Genomic DNA, 20589 nt, shown 5'->3' with positions numbered 1-20589 from the left:
TAGGAATGGCAGTGGCAAGGGGAGTATGTTGTACACAGATCTCCACAACATTGAGAGGGGAGAAAGCCTTTACAGTTTCAGAGAGAGCAAAGAATACAGTCTATCGATATGGAGCAAAGCACATGGAGAGAAAATAAGTACAGGAGAGAAGCTGTGCTGATATATAAACTTTTGAAGACAGAAGTACCCTGCATACACACAGATCTCACCATCCAGCCTATATTACTGGAAGAGACACTCCTACAATAAAAAATGAGACTTGGATTAGGCTGCAGACTATATATTTGGGGGTCTGAAAATGGATGAAGGAATGAAGATTGCAGACTAACAGAGTTTGGATAAGGAAGAAAGCATGTATAGTTTCAGGGAGATGGCAGAGAAAACAAGCTGTAGAGGAGGAGGAAATGATAACAGTATAAAAGCTGTGCTGATATATGAGCTACAGAAGACCTTATCACAATGGATACATACAGACATCACACCCAGCCTATATTACTGAGAGGGACAGTTCCTCAATAGAAATATAAGAAACATGGCTTAGACCGCAAATTCACATCAGTGAGCCTGAAAAAGAATGAAGAAATGAAGATTGCAGACTGAAAGGTAGTGCTATTGCATTAACTAAAGGTAACCATTAAGGATTATCAGGTGTCACATACTGCGTTCAACCTGCTCAGCAGCTCCTCAGTCACCGGGTACCGGAGCTTAATTTTTCGGTACAGTGCATGCTTCTCATAATAATTAACCAGTTCCACTAAGTTCTCAAAATAGGCAGAAGTTCCGAGAACAAACAGTCGGCCATCTTTATTGATTCTGCAATGCTTAATTTTTCCCTCTGCCCTAAAAAAAAAAAAAAAAAAAAAAATACTGACATTATAGTTAATTTTATGAATGAAGCGTCAGAATCTCTGAAATGTTTTGCTTTTTTCACTGCTACATTTTTTCAGAACCAAGAATCAGTGGATCCCTCAGTGCAATTAAATAGCTATGTGCCCTAATTGTTAAATTTTTAGGATGTTTTGTCTATTACATGGCCTTGTAGACACTTTTGAAGGGGTGTTCTTGTGTTGTTAAATATTTTTAGCTACGTAGACAGCAAGAAAATATGCATGTTTGTAATTGACTTGATCTGGTGTGGTTCTCCTGATATGAGAGCTTTTATCTTACATAGTGGACAGCTCTTAGGAGATCGACCTCCAAAGGATGGACCTAGTAAGCACAATAGCTATATTCTAGGCCGAGGAGTTAACTCTTGAGATACTAGCCACCTCGCTCCAGCCTAATAATTTTTTTTACAGCAGTCGGCTGCTCACCTCCCTCCCCTGCATTGGAAGCTATGGTTTAATATAAAGGGGCTTGTCTTGGTGACATACTTACCTAAAAGTAATAGCATAAGAGTTTGACTCCTCTCTCCTCCGTATCAGAAAAGCTCCATCTCGAGGAATTCTCATCAGCATTTCCTCTGCTTCTCCTCGACTTAGGTTATCATAGTACCAACTAGAATAGGCAAAAAACATTTTCTGCATTATCTTTCTCAAACTGAGAGATCATAATTTACAAAATTAGTAGATTTTAATAAAAAAAAAAGTTAAATCATTATGGGCACTTTCTTGCATTTTAGGTTCTTGGCTGGATTAAGAATCCGTGCCCAAAACGATGCTTCTAATACATGGAGCATTATGCCCCTCACCTGAAATTCCTCCATTTGTCTTGGACAACCCCCTTTTTACATATACGTGAAGCATCTTTCAGATGACTACACAGATGTGAAAACATGGTCTTTTCGGGAGTGATCTTCTGAACTTTGTAAGTGCATGTAATATGGTGGAACTGAAAATATGTCACAGGAGTCGTAGTCTAGATGAGGAGGTGGTCTTCTCAAGGTGGTGATCTTTGTGCTTCTCCACTAGGCTGAGATAGCTCAAGGCAGTACCTCTTAGGGTATGTGCACACGCTGCGGATTGCAGTGCGGATTTGGCCGCGCAGATTTTGTAAAATCCGCAGGTAAATCTGCAGGTCAAAAGACATGCGGATTGCTCTTCGGTTTTGCCCTGCGGTTTTTCATCTCCACAATGGAGGAGATGGCAAGCCGCAGCGGAATCCGCAGAAAGAATTGACATGTCAATTCTTTCTGCGGTTTCAAAACCGCGCGGAAAAATCCGCACCGTCTGCACTGCGGTTTTGTATTCCCATAGGGAATAATGGTACTGTACACCTCAGCGAAAACTGCTGTGGATCCGCACAGGCCAAAACCGCTGCGGAACCGCAGCAGAATCCGCAGCGTGTGCACACACCTTTAAGGCGGCCTTAGGCTATGTGCACACGGTGCGGATTCTGCTGTGGAATTTTCCGCGCAGATTTTGCTGAGGCGGATCTGCTGCGTTTTTTATGCGGAATTGATGCGGAGGAGTTTGGCTGAGTGCACACGGACTTTTTTACCCTGCAGATTTTTCCGCGCAGAATTGAAGAAATCCGCAGGTCAAATGACCTGCATTTTTCCTGCGGATTTCTTCCTTTTTTATTGCGGTTTTCGTGCGGTTTTTGTGCGGTTTTCCCCTGCGGATTTGGAGAATGGAGCAGGTGGAAAACTGCACAAAACAAGTAACATGCTGCATATTTTGTACCGCAAGAAAACCGCGTGGAAAAAAAACGCAGCGTCTGCACAGCTTTTTTTTTTTTTTCAATTGACTAACATGCTACTGTACATCACAATGCGGATATGCAGCGTTTCTGCGTGGTAAAATCCACTGCAGAACTGCTGGAAATCTGCATCGTGTGCACATAGCCTTTGTGCGGATTTTCTGCAGTTTTTGCCACTACGGATTTCTATCATGGAGGGGTCCAGAAACGCTGTAGATCCGCACAAAAGAAGTGACATGCACTTCTTTTAAATTCGCAGTAATTCCGCACTGATTTTTCTGCACCATCTGCACAGCTTTTTTTTTTTTTCCATTGATTTCCATTGTACTGTAAATCACAGTGTACAGCAAATCTGCATCGTGTGCACATAGCCTTAACTGGTACTGTACATCACGTGCAGTTCTGCAGGGCCAAATCTGCTGCAGAACTGCACAGAATCTGCACCGTGTGCACAGGGCCTTACATTGGCCAGATGTGACGATTGTGGCAGGACCGGTTGGTTGATCATCTGATGTGTTTAGCATTGCCATGATTTTTCATTTGATCATCTGATGTGTTTAGCAGTGCCATGATTTTTCGCTCCTTTCTGCAGATGTCCAGAGGGTGAGTTGCTAATGATTGGGCTATTGGGTTTCAACATGCTTGATTCCTGAGGTTCTGGATGTGGCTTTCTCCATGCAGTAAATACGCACGCTCAACCAAACCAAGAATGCACGTATGTGGGAAAAGGCAAAGAGAACGTTACCCTTTCCCAACATAGGACTTAATAGTGCGTTCTACATTTATAGAAAAAGTTAAGGAGCTGAGTTCACTCCTCACATGGCGGCTGCCGACAGATGGAATCTGACTCTCACAGCAGCCACCGGAATGACCTCTGATCGGTTCTCAATAATCATTTAGATGCCACCCTCTATCTTTAACAACGGCAATTAAAAAGGGAAAAAAACAAAAGTACAAAAAAAATTGCCACCATGTGAGAATTATACAGAGGCTCAACTGGGCATGACGTGGTTGGTTGTCACATGATAACAGCAAAGATTTCAGCAGTTGGACCTTCTGTTGATCTCTGTAGGTGTGAAGGCTACTTACTCCTTAGACAGATGTGGGTTGGAGCTGGGAACAGCATCCGTTAATCTCAGTTCAAATTCAGCACAGCGCAATGAGGACTCCTTGTAGTGTTGAATCAGTTCATAAATACTATCGAACGTCAGGTTGTCGGTCAGGTAATACTTGATGTATTCTCCATCACCGCAGGAGCGGATTCGGCAGTGCTGCACTCTGCCTGATCTCCTGCAGAACCAAACGCACAGTGTAAAATCAGTGAAATCAGCTGTGAACACTATCAATGGACTCTTGATACAATGTATTATTAACAAGGAAGGAAGAGCAGAATCGTATGATCTTCTGATCTGATTATCGTTTGTCTTGGTCATACCAGAAAGACAGCGTGTAGTCATCCTGGTAAGTTTCACTTTGTCTCACTAAGAAGGTTCCATCTTTGCCCACCATCTCCGCGCAGTACTCCTGCAGAAGACGCTCTGCCATGTATCGCCCTTCTCTCATCCGCGTGTGGAACCACTTTTCTTGTAAATGTTGATCCTTCATGGACTAGTTGAGAAAAAAAAATATGTATAGATGGATAGATAGGAGATAGATAAATGGATCCATAGAGGGAAAATGGAGATGTAGAGTGAGAGATAGATGGAGGGATAGAAGGAGAGATGGAGGGATAGGAGAGATGAAGGATAAAGGGATAGACATAGATAGATAATAGATGCCATTTTGTCTTTTCTAGAACATGCGCGGTTGTCGGACAATTCCTGTCTCTGTAGTGATGCCGGAGCACATCCCCCCCCTCTTTCTACGACTCCCGTGTTTTCTTTTCAGTTTTAAACTTTGCACATTTTGTAAAGAAAAATGATTACAGAACGCGACTGTCACTTCGTTTGTGGTGTTTCTCACAAAAACAGCCCCTGAATGCTTCTGTGGACTTATTTATAATGCCCGCGCAATTCACAGACCGCCACTTGGAGAATAATGCATCTTTCCCACAAATACTGCTGGAGACAGTAAGCGCTGATTAGAGAGAATTACAGGTTTGGACGGGAACAAGAGAAGCCTGACACTAAATACATTTCACACTGAGGTTATCTGCTCCTCTGTAACAGCTTGATACCGTGTAAATATGTCTTTTTGCAATCTTCTAAGCACTGGTGTTTATTTGGTTCATAGCTACATTGTGACTTCAATATCCAACCTCATTTTGGGAACATTCGGTGTCATGGGGCTGAGTACAGCAGGGATGTATTCACGGATACAATGACGCCAAACATTCCTACATATCAAAGGAAGACGGCTATGATTACTGGGGCTGCAGAATGAGGGCTGTGATAGCGGGGAGGTGTACTGGCACAGAGCTATTACGAATGCTGCATTGTGTCCTTATAGGTGCTCATATTTATATGGAATGTCATCACTCAGGGAAGGATGATGGCTTTACCCTTACCTCTATCCATTCTATACGGCAGTTACTCCCTAGTGGAACTTTAGGGAATTTTTGCACAATGTACTGTAGGTACTATAAGGGAACCTCTTCTCTTGCGGGTGCTATATGGCACTTTCTTAATATGGGAATTATAGGACACTTTCTTTGTATGGTTGCTATAGGGCCCTTCCTCATTGTGAAAAGGGGCGTTTAAACCTATTGGTCTAATAGAACACTTCCTCCCTATTTGTACTTTAAGCCGCTTTCTCACTATGAACCCTATATGACCGCTCCTTGCGTTTGGTCCTTTAGGACGTTTTCCTACTGTGAGTACTGTATAGAACCTTCTTATTGTGTGTATTTAAGGGTTCTTCACTCCTTTGTGTTTTATAAGGCAGCATCTTTATATGGGTCCCATAGGACACTTCCACACCACTGTTTTTATCATTATAAGGCACTTAATCTTTCTGGGACCTATATTGCACTTACTCCTTATGATTATTATAGGACAATTCCTTTTGATGTTTATTATAGGGCACTTTCTCTTTATGGTTACTGTCAGATGCTTCTTCCTCCCTGTGGGTACTGTGAGATGCTTCTTCCTCCCTGTGGGTACTGTGAGATGCTTCTTCCTCCCTGTGGGTACTGTGAGATGCTTCTTCCTCCCTGTGGGTACTGTGAGATGCTTCTTCCTCCCTGTGGGTACTGTGAGATGCTTCTTCCTCGCTGTGGGTACTGTGGGACGCTTCTATCTCCCTGTGGGTACCGTCGGACGCTTCTTCCTCCCTGTGGGTACCGTCGGACGCTTCTTCCTCCCTGTGGGTACCGTCGGACGCTTCTTCCTCCCTGTGAGTACCGTAGGACGCTTCTTCCTCCCTGTGAGTACCGTAGGACGCTTCTTCCTCCCTGTGAGTACCGTCGGACGCTTCTTCCTCCCTGTGGGTACCGTGGGACGCTTCTTCCTCCCTGTGGGTACCGTGGGACGCTTCTTCCTCCCTGTGGGTACCGTGGGATGCTTCTTCCTCCCTGTGGGTACCGTGGGACACTTCTTCCTCCCTGTGGGTACCGTTGGACTCTTTCTGCCTATGGGCACTATAGGATACTTCCAGCCTACTGCTCCTATAGGACATTTCCTTCCTTTCTCTGTATGGATCCTACAGGACACTTTCTCTCTGTGGATACTATAAGTCACTTACACCTGACACAATCTATAGGTGATGGATGCTGCAGTGTGGAAAGGGTTTAACAGTATGCCGGCGCACACAGAGGGTTTTCCCTGTTCTCTATTACTGTATCATAGTACAGTCACGTGTTATCTCCAATCCACATATTTTATAGGAATCTCTTCGGGAGATAACCATAAACTGATTGTTATTTTCCAAAATATACATAATTAGCCAATGAATAGCGAGTGTAGAAGTGTTGTGCGCCTTGTGATAGTCACGAGATCCTAAACACCCTCACCTTAGGAGTGGAGTCGTCCACACTTTGCTCAATTTCATCACCGTAGGACAATGTATCACCAGCAATGGCACAATAACGAATGGACCATTTCTACCGGGAGAAAAAAAACCCATTACCAATCAATAGTATCCCTGCGCTGCAACCTGCGGCGGTACTACAACTCCCAGCATGGTTTGACATCACCTAAAACCTCTCAAGATACATGTGCCTGACTAGGAGGAGTTGCACGAGGCAGCACAATTTGGGAAGACGCCGCCTTGCCCCGAATCTATCACTCCATCTGCTTCATTGTAATACATTCGCTGCAGTTTGCTACATTGTATCCAGCTCCTAAATTCATTCATTTTACTACATTATTGGAATATCATCCCCAAAGCACGAATCCATCCAAGTTTTATAATCTTCCGGACCCGATATAGTGTGCAGAATAAATACAAGGTAACATGTAACGATATAAATGAGCTCATCAGTAGTAATTGATGTCATTGTATCTGTCTTGTGAGACGCTAAATGGAGCGTAAAAATCACACAGAGAGTACTTAGATGTTAATGAACCCTAAATTATTGCATTTCTTTATTATTTCTGTCATTTTTGGACCAATCGTTCATAGAAACTTCCACTGAGCTGTGCTCACGTCAGGAGACGTTACTCAGATAAAATGGCTTTTTATACTTTTTATCCATTTTGATATTATTTGCCAACAGTGATATTTCTATCATGTCAACTGCCTATCACTTGGATATACAAGCAAGAAGGGTCGGTCCCGGTTCCTGAGAATGGTGATAGATCGATGGCGTATTTTTGTGATACCAAATCACGGTATGATATAAGTATGGCCCTTTAAATGTGAATGTATCATCAGAAAATGACCAATTGATCAGGTTTTTGCTTATGTCTGCATTCACGCATCTTTTGTAAGATCAGTTTTTTCTCTTGGACCCATAGACAAGTCTGTAAACAATGGATCCAATCATTGAAACTCAAATCATATTCTATTATCATCCATTTTCTGGATCGTTCTCGGCCATTGCAGTCTTTGGGGATCACTTAAAAACCCAATGAAAACAAGGAGAGAACCTTTGATACTTCAGTTTTCCATTTGTGTTTTTTTTTTTTTTTTTTTGATTTAATTGTTAAGAATCAATATATAATTAAACATTCAGTTGTTAAAAACGGATAAGAAAAAAGAAGCATATAAAAGACGGACACAAATGACGACACATGAAAGGAGAATGGTCCATTCTATATGGATGTAAATATGGGAACGGATGTGTGAATGAAGCCTAAAATGTATTTCTTTTTAAAAAAAAGTTTGGAAATGTTTATTTCATATTACAATCTGTGTGTGTATATATATATATATATATATATATATATATATATATATACATATATATATATATACACACCATCACCACTGAAACCCATTATGACATCATACACACACTCAGCTTTATATATATACAAGCTGAAGAGCCTGGCGCTGTGCCCGGGCATAGTAACTAACTACGGTTAGTTATAACATATCTGTATATAAAGCCGAGTGTAGAGCCCCGCCCACTCCGCATAGCCACATTCACTATAATATCCCACATCATCCCGTCAGCCAGAGCTACCGGACTACTACCCCTAATATCCCACATCATCCCGTCAGCCAGAGCCACCGGACAACTACCCCTAATATCCCACATCATCCCGTCAGCCAGAGCCACTGGACTACTACCACTAATATCCCACATCATCCTGTCAGCCAGAGCCACCGGACAACTACCCCTAATATCCCACATCATCCTGTCAGCCAGAGCCACCGGACTACTACCCCTAATATCCCACATCATCCTGTCAGCCAGAGCCTCCGGACTACTACCCCTAATATCCCACATCATCCTGTCAGCCAGAGCCTCCGGACTACTACCCCTAATATCCCACATCATCCTGTCAGCCAGAGCCTCCGGACTACTACCCCTAATATCCCACATCATCCTGTCAGCCAGAGCCTCCGGACTACTACCCCTAATATCCCACATCATCCTGTCAGCCAGAGCCACCGGACTACTACCCCTAATATCCCACATCATCCCGTCAGCCAGAGTCACCGGACAACTACCCCTAATATCCCACATCCCGTCAGCCAGAGCTACCGGACTACTACCCCTAATATCCCACATCCCATCAGCCAGAGCCACTGGACAACTACCCCTAATATCCCACATCATCCTGTCAGCCAGAGCCACCGGACTACTACCCCTAATATCCCACATCATCCCGTCAGCCAGAGTCACCGGACAACTACCCCTAATATCCCACATCCCGTCAGCCAGAGCTACCGGACTACTACCCCTAATATCCCACATCCCATCAGCCAGAGCCACTGGACAACTACCACTAATATCCCACATCATACTGTCAGCCAGAGCCACCGGACTACTACCCCTAATATCCCACATCATCCTGTCAGCCAGAGCCACCGGACTACTACCCCTAATATCCCACATCATCCTGTCAGCCAGAGCCACCGGACTACTACCCCTAATATCCCACATCATCCCGTCAGCCAGAGCCACCGGACTACTACCCCTAATATCCCACATCATCCTGTCAGCCAGAGCCACCGGACTACTACCCCTAATATCCCACATCATCCTGTCAGCCAGAGCCTCCGGACTACTACCCCTAATATCCCACATCATCCTGTCAGCCAGAGCCACCGGACTACTACCCCTAATATCCCACATCATCCCGTCAGCCAGAGCCACCGGACTACTACCCCTAATATCCCACATCATCCCGTCAGCCAGAGTCACCGGACTACTACCCCTAATATCCCACATCATCCCGTCAGCCTGGGGCCAGAACCAGAGCGCTAAGTGGAACGGTCCTAACTTTCATACCGAGGATCCCTTTAAGAGAGGCCTGGTGTCAGAACCAGAGCGCTGAGTGGATTTGCCCTGACTTCCGTACCAATGATCCCTTTAATAGTAGCCTGGGGTGAGAACCAGAGCGCTGAGGGATTTACCCTAACTTCCATACCGGAGATCCCTTTAAGAGAGGCCTGGGGTCAGTACCAAAGCGCAGAGTGGAATTGCCCTAACTTCCATACCGAGGATCCCTTTAAAAGGGGCCTTGGGTCAGATACAGAGCGCTGAGTGGATTTGCCGTGACTTGCATACCAATGATCCCTTTAATAGAATCCTGGGGTCAGAATCCAAACACTGAGGGATTTTCCCTGACTTCCATACAGGAGATCCCTTTAAGAAGGGCCTGGGGTCAGTACCAACTCGCAGAGTGGATTTGCCCTAAATTCCATACCGGAGATCCCTTTAAGAGACCCTGGGTTCAGAATCACAGAGCTGAGTGAAACGGTCCTAACTTCCATACCCGGGGTCCCTTTAAGAGAGGCCTGGGGTCAAAACCAAAGTGCTGGATGGATTTGCTCTGACTTCCATACCAATTATCCCTTTAAGAGGGAAGAGGTGCCTACGGGATGGAGGATGTGTGATGGGTATATGGGCACAGAAGGGGGGATTCATTTCTGTCATGTGCTCTCTGCTCCTTTCAGGGGGGCAGACAATGGCTGAAGCTTATGTTCCCGGGGATGCTATATTATTCCCACCATGTCAGTGTCTGCTGAGGTGTTGTCAAGTGGGAAAACTGCTGGTCATAGCAACCAATCACAGCTCAGCTACTTTTAAACAGCTCTGGTGAAATGAGAGATGCTTAGTGATTGTTTGCAAGGAAAACTGTTGCTCATAGCAACCAATCACAGCTCAGCTTCTTTTGAACACCTCTAGTGAAATGAAAGATGCTTTGTGATTGGTTGATGATATATACACACACATTCATTTTTATATATAGAGATTAACCCATCATTGACAATATATGATGTCACAGCTCACCTCCTCCTGTACAATGACTGGTTTAGGTATAATGTGGGGTTTACAGTCTATCCTGCAGGGAACAGCGCTTTATTATGGGTTATATATGATTTTGCTGTATGGGAGGAGTCCTCAGTAAAGTTTCTCTGTTACACGTTATCACATGATCGCCACTTTTCAATACTTTTTACTCCAGGCAAATGACATAACTGCAGTTTACATGCTAAAACGTAAATGTCCTTTTTCTGTTATAGACAAACAAACAAAAAAAAAAAACAGTCACATAAACAATAAAGCTCTAGATGCCTGAACCTGAGGGTTGTGTCCTCAACCTCCATCACATCAAAAGCTATATGGTTTTATATTTTATTTGAGTTCCCCTTGGTTTCTGTTACAGGCGCAGCAGCGCCACCTAGTGACCAAAAGTTCCTTCGCTAACAGGGATTTAAACCGGTCATAAATTATGTACAAAAATTCACATATAAAATGAGGAGTACCCATAATGTGTAGGAAGTTTACCTGATCTATTGGATCCCACATGCACAGCTCTCCCTGAAGTTTCATTTCCTCTTTATGGTCATCTGCATTTGTGACATAATCACCTTTGGGTCCCAATTTTTTATGCTAATGGGGTAAAAATGTTAGATTTTAAATAGATAAATAAAAATTTATTTATAATAATAATTGGTTTGAAATATTTTTTTTACGATATAAAAGTATTTTTTTTAATTATCTCTAAAATATAGCTATAGCTGATCCATAACACTGGTAGACTATATATGGTGTAAGGAAAATTATGTGAACCCGGAGAGCTCAGCCTTCATGCTGTCTTTTTCCCTATGTAGGCAAATTGCCTCTTCAGAGAGGAAGTGGACTAGAGCTCTAGCGCCACCTATTGGAAGGAGCAAGTAGACAATTTTCATATTACGTTTTCCGGAAGAGCATGCATGTTGTATAAGTCTCCTCAGTCAGACATGCCAGGCCTGACTTGTCACTCGCCACAAGGAGAAACGTTACCCCTTACATCCCTTTCCCTATATAGTGCACTCTTTCCCTCCTCCTTTCTATTAGGATATGTCTATTGAAAAGGCGGTGGAGTCGGTGGTGGATGCCTTTTAAACCCCTAACACTGGTTTTATCTCACTCTCCTCCATTTGACAGGTCTTTGGGCATATGTGGCATTCTGCTGGTTTTAGCGTAATCATGTGCATGTTCAGGTTGTCCTAATTAGCGCTCTAAGGTCATTGGTGAAAAAGAATTTAATACATTTCCTAAATTAACATGTAAGCAAGCAATTAATTCTGCTGCTAATATCGAGGGAGTCTGCCCTGCCTTGGACTTAAGGCTTCTTGCTGCTCTGCAAGGACTGAAAAGGAGGAGGAATGGTCTTGGTAGCTGACATTTTATGATGGAGGTGGATATTTATGGGAACGCAGGGAGCCTGTCAGCAAGCTGCAAGATGAGCATAGATTTAAAAAATAGGATGCCATGAAAGCTAGTTGTAATCTCTAGGTGTCTAAATATTTTTTTGCATGTAGTGTATGATCTAAGGAAAGGCGCAAGAGGATGTAGTTTGCTGATGGTGGCCAACTATGATCTGGAAGAAAGGGGGGAGGAGACTTGATTGGTTTTGTAAGATCCGCCCCCTACTGGTCCCGCCCTTGAGAAGCGTTTTCAAGCTGTTTTATCTCTAGGCGTCTAAATATTTTTTTGCATATAGTGTATGATCTAAGGTAAGAGGTGAGAGGATGTATTTTGTTGATAGTGACCAACTAAGATATGGTAAAAAGGAGGAGACTTCTTGGTTCACGCCCCTGAGGAGCGTTTTCAAGCTGTTTCATCTGCTATATCAGAAAGTCTGTATCTAGAAGGTGACACAATTTATATGTGGGAATGTCTGAGTTGCTAATTTGTAGACGTGCAGCAGTTTAGCCATCCCCAAACCAACAGGCCAGTACATTACTCACCTTGATAATGATTTTCTCCTTCAGCTGCGTAGGAGATGGCAGCTGATCCGCACTTGCCTCAATGGGCTTGCTTAATAGCATGTCACCGAACACGTCTTTAAATACCTTGGCCATGTACCTCTGCTGCTCCAGCGTGCAGTGCTCTTCAATGGAAAGTATGACCGGGTATCTACAGAGGACAGAACATGGAAACTTGTGAAAAGAAAGTTGATTCTGCGTAAATCCATCACAGTGGATATCTGAGAACGGATTCCGAAAGAGAAGCAAAAAAAAAAAAGCAAAGTGACTATGACCAGCAATACAACCGTAGTAGACATTGACATCTATTTTGTTGAATTCCTTAACAAGATAATGGACATTATTTTGAGGCATCTTTTGGGCTAAAAATGTTTGCTATTAGGTTTCATAAACAAACAAGCTTTTTTGAGTTGTTAGTAGCCATTCGCATTATTGGCTGCAGAATTAGAACTGGAAACCATCAGTGAGCTTGAACTAAAGGAGAGACTGTAAATGATTTATCTGTTTTTGACTACAGAAAGTATAAAAGTTGAGATGAACGTTGATGTTTGTCATAGAAAAAACCCCCGAAACAGATAAGAGTAACAAACTTTCTGTCACAAGAAGCTCACTGACAGGTTTTCAGTTAACTCGTTCTGCAACAAAGAGGCTGTAAAAACAAACGGTGTAAAATTTTTAAAGAAACCCAGTTGCAGAAATGATCTTTTGCCAAAAATACATTCATAAAACAAAAAAAAAATGATCCCAAAACTGTCTTAAGCATTCAGAGCAGCACTTGCAAGGTGTATAGCAAAGAGCTTGCAAGCGTGTCCTCCTTGCCTAGGAAACTGGCCACTTCTGATAGACTGGTCTTGGCAACAATGAAAACCAAATTCCATTTTTAACTAGATGTGTATTTCCTGAAGGAAGTACAGATAGTGGTTTGAAATGGTGCCCGAGCTGCCCCTTTAAGAGAGACTTGCCTGCTGCCCCTGCAAGACTTTCAACTCAGGATCTGTTTTAACTGTGAGTGCCTCTCAGGGGCCACTTTGGCCTCAGGGTCTGATTTGGTGGGTGGGGCCCCTCAGGATCTGATTCCTTGGCCTGGGCTCCTCAGGGCTTGAATTGTTGGCCGGGATCCCTCAGGCACCTATTTTGTGGGTGTGGCCCTTCAGGGTCTGATTTTGTGGGTGTGGCCCCTCAGGGTCCCATTTTGTGGGTGGGGCCCCACAGGGTCCAATTTTGTGAGTGGGGGCCCTCAGGGTCCAATTTTGTGGCTGGGGCCACTCAGGGTCCGATTTTGTGGCCGGATCCCCTCAGGGTCCGATTTTGTGGTTGGGGCCCCTCAGGGTCCGATTTTGTGGTTGGGGCCCCTCAGGGTCTGATTTTGTGGCCGGGGCCCCTCAGGGTCCAATTTTGTTGCCGGGGCTCAGGGTCCAATTTGGTGGGCGGGGCCCCCAGGGTCCAATTTGGAGGCCGGGGTGGCTCAGCCTCCGATTTGGAGGCCGGGGTGGCTCAGCCTCCGATTTGGAGGCCGGGGTGGCTCAGCCTCCGATTTGGAGGCCGGGGTCGACGAGCCTCCGATTTGGAGGCTGGTGTCGCTCAGCCTCCGATTTGGAGGCCGGGGTAGCTCAGCCTCCGATTTGGAGGCCGGGGTAGCTCAGCCTCCGATTTGGAGGCCAGGGTAGCTCAGCCTCCGATTTGGAGGCCGGGGTAGCTCAGCCTCCGATTTGGAGGCCGGGGTAGCTCAGCCTCCGATTTGGAGGCCGGGGTAGCTCAGCCTCCGATTTGGAGGCCGGGGTAGCTCAGCCTCCGATTTGGAGGCCGGGGTAGCTCAGCCTCCGATTTGGAGGCCGGGGTCGCTCAGCCTCCGATTTGGAGGCCGGGGTCGCTCAGTCTCCGATTTGGAGGCCGGTGTCGCTCAGTCTCCGATTTGGAGGCCGGGGTAGCTCAGCCTCCGATTTGGAGGCCGGGGTAGCTCAGCCTCCGATTTGGAGGCCGGGGTAGCTCAGCCTCCGATTTGGAGGCCGGGGTAGCTCAGCCTCCGATTTGGAGGCCGGTGTCGCTCAGTCTCCGATTTGGAGGCCGGTGTCGCTCAGTCTCCGATTTGGAGGCCGGGGTAGCTCAGCCTCCGATTTGGAGGCCGGTGTCGCTCAGTCATCGATTTGGAGGCCGGGGTGGCTCAGCCTCCGATTTGGAGGCCGGGGTGGCTCAGCCTCCGATTTGGAGGCCGGGGTGGCTCAGCCTCCGATTTGGAGGCCGGGGTGGCTCAGCCTCCCATTTGGAGGCCGGGGTGGCTCAGCCTCCCATTTGGAGGCCGGGGTGGCTCAGCCTCCCATTTGGAGGCCGGGGTGGCTCAGCCTCCCATTTGGAGGCCGGGGTGGCTCAGCCTCCCATTTGGAGGCCGGGGTGGATCAGCCTCCCATTTGGAGGCCGGGGTGGCTCAGCCTCCCATTTGGAGGCCGGGGTGGCTCAGCCTCCCATTTGGAGGCCGGGGTGGATCAGCCTCCCATTTGGAGGCCGGGGTGGCTCAGCCTCGGATTTGGAGGCCGGGGTGGCTCAGCCTCGGATTTGGAGGCCGGGGTGGCTCAGCCTCGGATTTGGAGGCCGGGGTGGCTCAGCCTCGGATTTGGAGGCCGGGGTGGCTCAGCCTCGGATTTGGAGGCCGGGGTGGCTCAGCCTCGGATTTGGAGGCCGGGGTGGCTCAGCCTCGGATTTGGAGGCCGGGGTGGCTCAGCCTCGGATTTGGAGGCCGGGGTGGCTCAGCCTCGGATTTGGAGGCCGGGGTGGCTCAGCCTCGGATTTGGAGGCCGGGGTGGCTCAGCCTCGGATTTGGAGGCCGGGGTGGCTCAGCCTCGGATTTGGAGGCCGGGGTGGCTCAGCCTCGGATTTGGAGGCCGGGGTGGCTCAGCCTCGGATTTGGAGGCCGGGGTGGCTCAGCCTCGGATTTGGAGGCCGGGGTGGCTCAGCCTCGGATTTGGAGGCCGGGGTGGCTCAGCCTCGGATTTGGAGGCCGGGGTGGCTCAGCCTCGGATTTGGAGGCCGGGGTGGCTCAGCCTCGGATTTGGAGGCCGGGGTCAATCACCCTCCGATTTGGAGGCCGGGGTGGCTCAGCCTCCGATTTGGAGTCCGGGGTGGCTCAACCTCCGATTTGGAGGCCGGGGTGGCTCAGCCTCCGATTTGGAGGCCGGGGGGTCTATCAGCCTCCCATTTGGAGCCTGTGGTCACTCAGCTTTCGATTTGGCGTGTTGGCCCTTTAAGACTCATTTCGGTGCGCCGGCCCTTTAACAGTCACTTTTGCACTTCGGCCCTTTAAGAGCCAGTTTGGCTCACTGGGCTTCTAAATACACTTTGGCGCACATTCTCTCTCAGGGGCATGTGTCATGTGATGAAGCTAGATTTGCATTTGTGCTGTGGGTTTCGCTTTAAGAGCTGATATTATGTGGCAGAAGCTCTGTTCTGGAGATGTCATGTGACGTTCGTAGGCGTTGGCATAGTAACTGGTTCTGCCTGCGCATATCAATGAGCTCAACAGCCATTTCAATCGCCTCAGGGCATGTTTTGCCATTTCCCCATTCAAATGCATTGGAGACAGTGCATTCCAATGACGGGAAAAAAAAATTTCGAACGCAAATTGCGCAAAAACTACAAATCTGATCGACACGAAAAATACTTAGCACACCTCTCATGGGCGCTGGCTTCGAAACGACACCTCAACGGAGTCTGTGCGTGTAGCGGTTCGGGCTGTATTAATTGTGGAAATCAACTTAATAATAATAATAAGAAGAAGAATAAGTTAGCAGCGTTCGGATTACAATAGTGTTTTTTCAAACCACTATAATAAGAGGTAAATTGCAAAGTTGCAATGATGTTCGCACTGGTTATTATATGCGGGTGACTATGGTGGCACCATGTGTCCTAGGCTCATCTCTACAGATAAGCCCCATCTGTCCTTCATCACCTGTCCAGTTGTTAAAGGGTTACAGCAGGGACTCACTCTGAGGTGACAAATGCATGGTCCTTAATAGCTTGCACCACGTCCTCAAATTTAATTTTCGTTGTTCTTGTCCATCCGTGATAAATAATTGGCTTTCCATCAGGGCCGTCCCAGCAGTCCACTGGAGAGAGGTGAGAGACAGGAAACAATCACACTTGAGTGAGCGCAGTCCACTTCTCAGCACAACGTGAGCACATTACCAGCCTTCGCCTAGATATTTTGGGCTGTACGTCAGCAGTTCACTGCTCTACCCATATTGCACCGTACTGCTAAATTAAATGGGCTTTTACTATAGTCCCCCAAGGAGCGGGACTTTCTGAAATTTCCTTTCATCGATTTTCTGTTATTTTTTTTTTATTATTTTTTTTATTCTAAATGAAACATCTTGCATTTTCTGCAAAACTTGAATGGGCAGACGGCATGCATGGCGTGTTTATAGCCGGATGGAGGAAACTTTTTCATTCGCACCGCTGCTGATTATGAGGCAGGTGTTGTACACAGGGTCCTATTTATTGCGTCCAAAAATGCATTTTAGAATTCGAACCGAAGTAGTTATCGTTAGAGGGGTGCACTCCTAATATTCGGGAGCACATTGCTCCCCTGCTTACCAACTTCCAGGTTGACCCCAGACACTGCACTCCTGGTGACTGTCCATTAGGGCCAACGACATTGCAGTGCCACTGGTCCAAAATGTGTGCTACTAGCAGAGGAGGCATAAACTTATCGGGTTGCACAATGCTGCTAACTTGCGATTGCAAGCTGCATAGCAAACAGCATGCATGCGCTTGCTTCTTGCCTAGGCAGTGAAATATACACTATCCATCTGAGGACTTTTAATACAATGCTTTTTATTACAAGCACTCATTTTACCTTTTTAATAACATATGACATCCCCTTTAAAGTGCACAGTTTGTGAACAAATTTTATTCCCCCTGCTCCCCTGTCTATTTGATTTTTTTATTCTTTTCAAATCCACCTAATGGTTCCCGAGATATCAGCCATTTTTACTAAGGGGGTGTGGCTCACATGTTCCTCAGGGGCGTGTCCTTATAATGTTCTGCATAATTACCCTGTGAGCCACGCCCCCTTGTAAAGAATATGACAATTAGCACCAAATAAAAAGTCTCATATCTCTGGTACCGTATGATGGATGTAAAAAATAGAAAAAAGACTAAAACTGTGGGGAGCAATAGCAATACAATATGGACATAAACCGGCCCGGTGACAGGTTCCCTTTAATCTTCTCCCATCCATTTACATGTATTTTGTCAATCATCACCAATACACTGCCTCTTCCTTCTCCCATCTCATAAACTACTTACCCGATTCCTTCCTTACCCCTTCCCTCTCGCCCACACTAAAATGCACCATAAGTCCTAGGTATAACCTGTAATTACTAGTCTTGGTCTCGGCCATCATTCTCGGTCTATTCACAGCCTGCCTGACGTCCATGATGGGAGTAGTTAGTTTCAGCTTCTACGGCAGCCATCATTGTTTCTCCACCAAATAACCATTAAGGGACTTATCTAGCATTACAATTACTGTAATTTTACTTATATATCATAATAGATTTTTGTTTCAATTTTTCGCTTTTTTTATTATTTAGAAATTTTATGTGTTTGTAGTAATCAGTCATTTCACATGTATAGACTGTCATTGTTCTCGGCAGCACTTTTACACAATACGATGTGCTGCCGAGGACGATTATTTTTAAGCAAGTCTAAAAATAATTTCTCCTGAAGAACTAGCACTCTGTTTATAAAACTTTTCCTCCATCCTGCTATCCATTACCTTCTATGCAGCGAAGTGAAACTGTGCTATCCCAAACTATGCCACTAGGGGTGTCGTGTCTCCGAGTTTCTGCACCTGTTTATACAGTTCTGCACATGGAGCGCTCTCTTATATATATGTACCAATACTCACACTCAATGCATCGGCACCCCATCCGCAGACACCGCACATAGGCTTCAGTGGACGACTCACTGCGCAGCTGGTCTCCTGTTAAATACCTGCGAAGGAAGCCGAACAAGACATAGCGCGATGGGTGACCTTGTAATGAAAGGTGATTTGGAGAAAGCCAGTGAAACATATAATTCTGTACATTTATTTTTGAAGACAGACAGAACTCCCATTTCTGTAATATAGAGCACCAAACCTACAGATGTGCAAATGCTGCTGTCACCACTAGATGGAGCCAAGAAATGTATTGCTTCAGTTGTTTAAAAAAGGCGTATTGAACACAGCAATGGATGTACAGTGGGTAAAAAAAAGTCTTTAGTCAGCGACCAATTGTGCAGCTTCTCCCACTTAAAAAGATGAGAGAGGCCTATAATTGACATCATAGGTAGACCACAACTATGAGAGTCAAAATGAGAAAACAGATCCAGAAAATCACCTTGTCTGATTTGGTAAGATTTATTTTGCAAATTATGGTAGAAAATAAGTATTTGGTCACCTAAAAACATGCAAGATTTCTGGCTCTCACAGACCTGTAACTTCTTCTTTAGTTATGGCTCCTGTTTGAACTTATTATCATTATAAAAGACACCTGTCCATAACCTCAAACAGTCACACTCCAAACTCCACTATGGTGAAGACCAAAGAGCTGTCGAAGGACACCAGAAACAAAACTGTAGCCCTGCACCAGGCTGGGAAGACTGAACCTGCAACAGGCAAGCAGAAATAATAAGAAACTGGAAGACATACAAGACCACTGATAATCTCCCTCCATCTGGGGAAAATGGAAGACATACAAGACCACTGATACTCTCCCTCGATCTGTGGAAAATGGAAGACATACAAGACCACTGATAACCTCCCTCCATCTGGGGAAAAAGGAAGACATACAAGACCACTGATACTCTCCCTCCATCTGGGGAAAAAGGAAGACATACAAGACCACTGATAACCTCCCTCGATCTGGGGAAAATGGAAGACCTACAAGACCACTGATAATCTCCCTCCATCTGGGGAAAATGGAAGACATACAAGACCACTGATACTCTCCCTCCATCTGGGGAAAATGGAAGACACACAAGAGCACTGATAATCTCCCTCCATCTGGGGAAAATGGAAGACATACAAGACCACTGATAATCTCCCTCCATCTGGGGAAAATGGAAGACATACAAGACCACTGATAATCTCCCTCCATCTGGGGAAAATGGAAGACATACAAGACCACTGATAATCTCCCTCCATCTGGGGAAAATGGAAGACATACAAGACCACTGATACTCTCCCTCCATCTGGGGAAAATGGAAGACATACAAGACCACTGATAATCTCCCTCCATCTGGGGAAAATGGAAGACATACAAGACCACTGATACTCTCCCTCCATCTGGGGAAAATGGAAGACACACAAGACCACTGATAATCTCCCTCCATCTGGGGAAAATGGAAGACATACAAGACCACTGATAATCTCCCTCCATCTGGGGAAAATGGAAGACATACAAGACCACTGATAATCTCCCTCCATCTGAAAATGGAAGACATACAAGACCACTGATAATCTCCCTCCATCTGAAAATGGAAGACATACAAGACCACTGATAATCTCCCTCCATCTGGGGAAAATGGAAAACATACAAGACCACTGATACTCTCCCTCCATCTGGGGAAAATGGAAGACATACAAGACCACTGATACTCTCCCTCCATCTGGGGAAAATGGAAGACATACAAGACCACTGATAACCTCCCTCCATCTGGGGAAAATGGAAGACATACAAGACCACTGATAATCTCCCTCCATCTGGGGAAAATGGAAGACATACAAGACCACTGATAACCTCCCTCCATCTGGGGAAAATGGAAGACATACAAGACCACTGATACTCTCCCTCCATCTGGGGAAAATGGAAGACATACAAGACCACTGATAATCTCCCTTCATCTGGGGAAAATGGAAGACATACAAGACCACTGATACTCTCCCTCCATCTGGGGAAAATGGAAGACATACAAGACCACTGATAATCTCCCTCCATCTGGGGAAAATGGAAGACATACAAGACCACTGATAATCTCCCTCCATCTGGGGAAAATGGAAGACATACAAGACCACTGATAACCTCCCTCCATCTGGGGAAAATGGAAGACATACAAGACCACTGATAATCTCCCTCCATCTGGGGAAAATGGAAGACATACAAGACC

General features: G+C 45.6%; 1 protein-coding gene across 2 annotated transcripts in view; it reads right to left on the bottom strand.

Moving 5' to 3' along the window:
- PLCG2 (phospholipase C gamma 2) overlaps positions 1-20589 on the bottom strand; it is a 121904-nt gene that overhangs the window by 38998 nt on the left and 62317 nt on the right. For both annotated transcript variants that reach the window (XM_073584981.1, XM_073584990.1), the window contains exons 12-20: positions 18350-18435; positions 16427-16547; positions 12433-12601; positions 10985-11089; positions 6590-6679; positions 4076-4248; positions 3730-3930; positions 1378-1497; positions 660-840 (exon numbers count right to left, since the gene is read on the bottom strand). In XM_073584981.1, coding sequence (XP_073441082.1) covers positions 660-840; positions 1378-1497; positions 3730-3930; positions 4076-4248; positions 6590-6679; positions 10985-11089; positions 12433-12601; positions 16427-16547; positions 18350-18435 — 1246 coding nt within the window. The remainder of the gene's footprint in view (positions 1-659; positions 841-1377; positions 1498-3729; positions 3931-4075; positions 4249-6589; positions 6680-10984; positions 11090-12432; positions 12602-16426; positions 16548-18349; positions 18436-20589) is intronic.

Source organism: Dendrobates tinctorius, unplaced genomic scaffold (genome assembly GCF_039654945.1).
Source record: "Dendrobates tinctorius isolate UK_male_01 unplaced genomic scaffold, ASM3965494v1 ptg000009l, whole genome shotgun sequence".
In the NCBI taxonomy this organism is placed as follows: Eukaryota; Metazoa; Chordata; class Amphibia; order Anura; family Dendrobatidae; genus Dendrobates; species Dendrobates tinctorius.
The sequence above is the reverse complement of the archived record's forward strand: the minus strand, read 5'-3'. Positions and strand labels throughout refer to the sequence as shown.